This window comes from Monodelphis domestica, chromosome 7 (genome assembly GCF_027887165.1).
Source record: "Monodelphis domestica isolate mMonDom1 chromosome 7, mMonDom1.pri, whole genome shotgun sequence".
Classification (NCBI taxonomy): Eukaryota; Metazoa; Chordata; class Mammalia; order Didelphimorphia; family Didelphidae; genus Monodelphis; species Monodelphis domestica.
In genome coordinates this window covers 126,684,677-126,690,373 of record NC_077233.1, presented here as the reverse complement: position 1 = coordinate 126,690,373, position 5,697 = coordinate 126,684,677, and the positions used below count along the sequence as shown (strand labels likewise).

General features: G+C 42.1%; 1 protein-coding gene across 1 annotated transcript; it reads left to right on the top strand.

The window, feature by feature from the left end:
• Positions 1-3,713: 3,713 nt before the first annotated feature.
• On the top strand, positions 3,714-4,544 carry LOC100018360 (eukaryotic translation initiation factor 1-like). The gene has a single exon (XM_056806281.1). The coding sequence runs from the start codon at positions 3,714-3,716 to the stop codon at positions 4,224-4,226; it is 513 nt and encodes a 170-aa protein (XP_056662259.1). The 3' UTR covers positions 4,227-4,544.
• Positions 4,545-5,697: the final 1,153 nt, after the last annotated feature.

Below are 5,697 nucleotides of genomic sequence, written 5' to 3'. Positions count from 1 at the left end.
AAATTTGACTGAACCAAACGCACTGAGAGGAGTTATGTTTAATAAGACTAGAAATCTAAAATCATACCAGGTTGCAAAGTGCTTTAAGTTCCAAACATGAGTCTTAGAATCAGGATAGGGAAGGATAGGGATAGGGTATTTGGGGAAAGAAGAAAGAATAGAGAAACATTTGTCAGTAAACATCTGTCAGAGACAGCAGTTCACCTGGCCATTTTATATTTAGTCTATATTTCTCATGGAGGGACCTGGTCACAACAAAGGCATCAGGGAGTGTCTTGTGGGAAATATGGGCAATTCTGTCTGGATAGCATTCCTTTTCCCACAATAGCAGGAATTCTATTCAAAAGTCACCTGAATGAGAGGTCCTGGAAGTTGCTAAAATGAGGTCTCAGGAATGGGAAACCTGGCCAACATCCTTCTAGCCATCGGGGAGTTAGAAGTTTTTCTATAAGGGAGTGAAAAATTAGTTCATCCTGGTGAACAGAAATTCTATATATTTACCCGAAGGGCGATAAAAGACTGTCTGCCCTTTGATCCAGCCATAGCACTGCTGGGTTTGTACCCCAAAGAGATAATAAGGAAAAAAACTTATACAAGAATATTCATAGCTGTGCTCTTTGTGGTGGCCAAAAATTGGAAAATGAGGGGATGCCCTTCAATTGGGGAATGGCTGAACAAATTGTGGTATATGTTGGTGATAGAATACTATTGTGCTCAAAGGAATAATAAAGTGGAGGAATTCCATGGAGACTGGAACAACCTCCAGGAAGTGATGCAGAGTGAGAGGAGCAGAACCAGGAAAACATTGTACACAGAGACTGATACATTGTGGTACAATCGAAGGTGATGGACTTCTCCATTAGGGACAATTCAATGTCCCTGAACAATCTGCAGGGATCTAAAAAACACTATCCACAAGCAGAGGATAAACTGTGGGAGTAAAAACACTGATGAAAAGCAACTGCTTGACTACAGGGATGGAGGGGATATGACTGAGGAGAGACTCTAAATGAACACTCTAATGCAAATACCAACAACATGGAAATGGGTTCGAATCAAGAACACATGTGATACCCAGTCACATGTGATCTCCCATTCACATGGGAGAGGTGGTGGGAGGGGGGAAGGGAAGAAAAGAAAATGATCTTTGTTTCTAATGAATAATGTTTGGAAATGACCAAATAAAATAATGTTTTAAAAAAAAGAAATTCTATATTTAGAAGTTTTAAATTTTACAACTTTTGTTTTTCTTGTCATGCAAAACACTTCCATATTAGTCATTGTTTTAAGAGCACACATATATAACCAAAACTCCAGTTTTAAATTTTTTAAAAAGAAACCTTCAGTGGACAGGCCTTGGTGAAGAAAGAAATCAAAAAGACTAGTCAAGGCATTCCTAAACACAACTAAGACCTCTGAGGGGAACTCAGAGAAGAAGGTCCACAAGAAGAGCCTGACATGAAAGTAGTGAGCTAAGACAGAAAACCTTTCTTTCCCCCAATAAAGATTCATCAATAAAGTAGGATAATGAAGTATCAGATGTTCATCCCTAAGCAAAGAAGGATTTTTAACAAATGTAAGAGTTTCTTCTCAAGAAGAGGAAAACGACAAGACTTGAGATTCTGTAAGTCTGGGAAAGGCAGAAATGTAGGTACCTCTGTTTTCCTAGAAAGATACTTTCCCCAGTTCTTGCTGTGGGGATGACTAGGATGGAAGTGATTGATTACTTGCATGGAGATTTTCAAGCAAATCTGGAAGGAGTTAGATTGCAAGTATATATGGCAAAAAAAAATGATGATTGTGAAGCAGTCTGAGTATAGAAGATTTTGTGGTAATGAGCTGTGCATTTCAGCAATTGAACATTGGGTTTAGAGAGTATGGAGAGGCTGGAAGTCATGCTACTTTGTGTCATCTACAAACTTTCTTTGGCAAAGACCAGCACTCTATTGGCCAAGACTATAAAGAAATGGCAAAAGAAACAAGAGAGGGAAAAAAAACAAACAGAAAAGAACAATGAAGCCAAGGGAGATAAATTTTTTCCTCAGAAAATAGAGTAATGGAAAGGATTTTCAAATATGTACATGTTCCATATATGTGTAATGAGGGCCAGATGACAGCAAGCATGCACTTCCCAATGTGCTATTCAGCAAGCCCATTTGATCAGAGCTATGTTTCCCATAGTGTTCTAGGTCTGAAGGGCAAGTACCAGGGTAGTTTCCATGGTACTAGGTATGTCTGCACACAAAGTAACATGAGGGTACTGAGAAATTTTTTTGAAGGAAGAATAAGAAAAGACTGTGGGAGAGAAAGTCTTCATTGGGGGAAAGAAAGGTTTTCTGTCTTAGCTCACTAGGACGGTGCTGTATACCCAATGAGTCCAAAAGTCTTGACATATTCCTGACATCCACAGAGGAAGAAGATAGACTCCAGAAGTGCTGCCAAGAGTGGGAAGCCAAGCTAGAACAACCTGAAATATTTTCAAAGTGGGGATGCCTTCATTATGAACTCCACCAACCATGTTTTGGCTCCAGAGACTGAAGAGGAAGGCAATCTGAGCATTTGATTCCACTGAAAAGAGCAATCAACTCCTGGTGACAGCCAGTCCCAGAGTATTACAATTCTGGGAGTGTTTATGCTGTTTATGGATGTGTATTGTATTGTGTTGTGTTGTGTTATGTTGTATCAGATTAAACTAAAGCCACAATCCACTGATCATACTTTTATTTATGGGGCAGTCATTGTCTAGGCTACATTATTTTTTAAAGGTGTAAATTGTTTACACCAGTAGCCTTGTGGCAGTAAAGTACTCTGTTTAGATGACCTATACTACTAGTAGCAACGCAGACTTTTTTTCCCCTCTTCTGGTCTCAGGCTATAATCTGCTTCCATTCTTCTCAGTATTGACTTTGCTAGAAAATAGGTTAATTGATTCAAGGATCTACTGTATTTTAAAAGTAGAAAAATTAACTGGCAATATAACAATTAACAAGTAAGTATGCAAAGAATCTCCTAAATTATACAGGGGATCAGGTTTTTATCCTGCAAATATTCGGTTGAGGGGGTGGCAAGAGAAGGAAGACAGACATAGGGAACTAATCTCTGCAAAACTCAAGCTCTAGGAAGAGGAGAACATTGGTCTTTGTCACGGGGCTGGACAGAAGATTCAGCAATTTCACCATCTCAGTCAAGGTGAAAGAGGTCCTCTCTGCCTGCCTCCATTTGCTCTCAGTAGCCAGACAGAAAGCTAATTGTGATGAGACATGCTCTGGTCCTAGATCCCGCTTGCTTCTTTCATGTGGGTACTCTTGGGTTCCTTTCCTCTTTAGTCACAGGAACCAAGTCATAGCCAGAGTAGTTCACAATGCAAACATCTCTGCTCAGCAGACCATATCCCATGACTTCGGATTGTCTGGATTTGATTCCCTGTTTTAGAAACTCCAGAGTCTTTCCCTTTTTGCTGAGCTCCTGGGCGGTGCCATTGTTGACTCATTCTAGCTTCTTCCCAGCCCCCAACCCCACGCCAAGTCTTTTTCTTCTGTCCTTTCCAGAAATCTCTCCCTCTTCTATTAATGCAATTACTCTGCATCCAGGCATACAGTCCTATAGGAACATCCATCAGGCTTTCTATTAGGCCTGGAATCCTCTGGGTAATGTTTCAAGAGAACTACAAAGGGGAAAAAAGAATATGAACAGCCAAAGGGGAATCCTAAACTATGTCAAGAAGTGAAGAGGGCCCCAGTCACAGAGTCGCCACCGAGGACTCAGCAGCCTCCCCATCGAGCCCCCTCGATTCCCGACGCTCCGTTCCCTCCCCTCCCCTATCCCTCTTCTCCCGCCACCGCCTTCCGCAGGCCGTTTCCACTGAGGAAAAGGAATCGTATCGTACGTCCGCTCTCCAGAACCTCCACTCTTTCGACCCCTTTGCTGGTGCAAGTAAGGGTGATGACCTGCTTCCTGCTGGGACCGAGGATTGTATCCATATAAGAATTCAACAGAGAAATGGGAGGAAGACCCTCACTACTGTCCAGGGGATCGCTGATGATTACGATAAAAAGAAACTAGCGAAGGCATTCAAGAAGAAATTTGCCTGCAATGGTACTGTAATTGAGTATCCAGAATATGGTGAAGTAATTCAGCTACAGGGTGACCAGCGCAAGAACACATGCCAGTTCCTCCTCGAGATTGGACTGGCTAAGGACGACCAGCTGAAGGTTCATGGGTTTTAAGTGCTGGTGGCTCACTGAAGCTTAAGTGAGGATTTCCTTGCAATAAGTAGAAAAATTCCCTTCTGTCCTTTGTCACAAGTTTAAAAACCTCACAGCTTGTCTAATGTAACCATTTGGGGTTTAACTTGGACCAGTGTAACTCATTCCTGTAATAAACTGAAAAGAGCCATTCTGTCTAGTCTTGCAGTCCCTCATTTAAAAAGAGGTCAATTAGCCTGTCAGTGCTCAGCCTGAAACTCAAATAATCTGATATTTCAGCCAAGTCCAAAACCCGAGTAGTATCTGAGACCATGTCTGTCCAGAGGCTCCTTGGGTGCGCCCTCTGAAGAGCTCCCTGTCCATTCAAGAAAACTGACCCTCTGAGCTACTTTTAATGATGCTCAGAAAAGTGAAGCCACCAATACCCAGTTGTACCATCAAGATAAAGATAGCCTTTGGGAGCAGAACAGGGATTCCCCTGGTGATTTGCACCACCTGATCCAGGGAAGGGTTTCATTTGGGGGCAATGGCAGGACATTTTCTTTCTTACATCACCAAAGTCTAGTGTTTGACCAGACTTCTAGTAGTAGTGCCCTGCCTCTGGGGGATGCACAAGTGGAGAGAACACCATACTGTGAGGCCAACTTTACCTGAATTAAACTTTTGACAAGGGAACAAATTTTGAATTTATGTATCGAAATAGTCAGTGTAGTAACTGTGGAGCTTGCCTCTTAATAGCAACAGCTGTCCAATGCCATGTGAAGTTAACAGACAGCTTTGGTTTGTTTTGTTTTGTTTTTAATTAGTTTTTAAATGTTATATAAATATTTAAGCTCTTATTTAAATAAAACTGATTTTCAGAAATGTGGGGAAAAAAGAAGTGAAGAGAAAGAAGGGAAGAAAGGGCCATATAATATTCACAGCATTACAACAGATTATGAAACTTTCTGATAGAGAAGATGTGGGGTTTTCCTTAATGGACTTCCCTGACCAGCAGGGTCCCACAAGGGAAGGGGCTCACCTTTGTGATGGGACCCGAGGAGAGGTAGGAACCGAGAACCAGGGTGGAAATGAAAGACAGGGACAAATCAGTGATTGGATAGGGCAGGCAACCCCTATGATTTTCCTTAAGGCGGAAAATGAGGATAATGGAATACAAGGTGTTTGAGGAGATTAAGATAGAGAATGCAGGCCGAGATGGTTCCAGCCTCGGGGAAGGAGAAGGTCAAGAAGAGAGAGACATAGTCATTGAGGAGCCCAGTGGAGCTCCATGGAAGGGAGAAAGGCCAAGAGGAAGTTCATGGGATTGCCTCTGAATTTATTCATGTCCTGCTTGGGCGGTACTCCCAAGGACGTAGTAACCACATCACAAAGTATAGACAATTAAGATTGGGTGGCAAGGTGGAGGGAACACCTTTTGGGCGTGTAGGACCTAACCACACTTTCCCAGGCAAGTCTCCGAACATGTTAATGGACTTGTGTTGGGCAATAG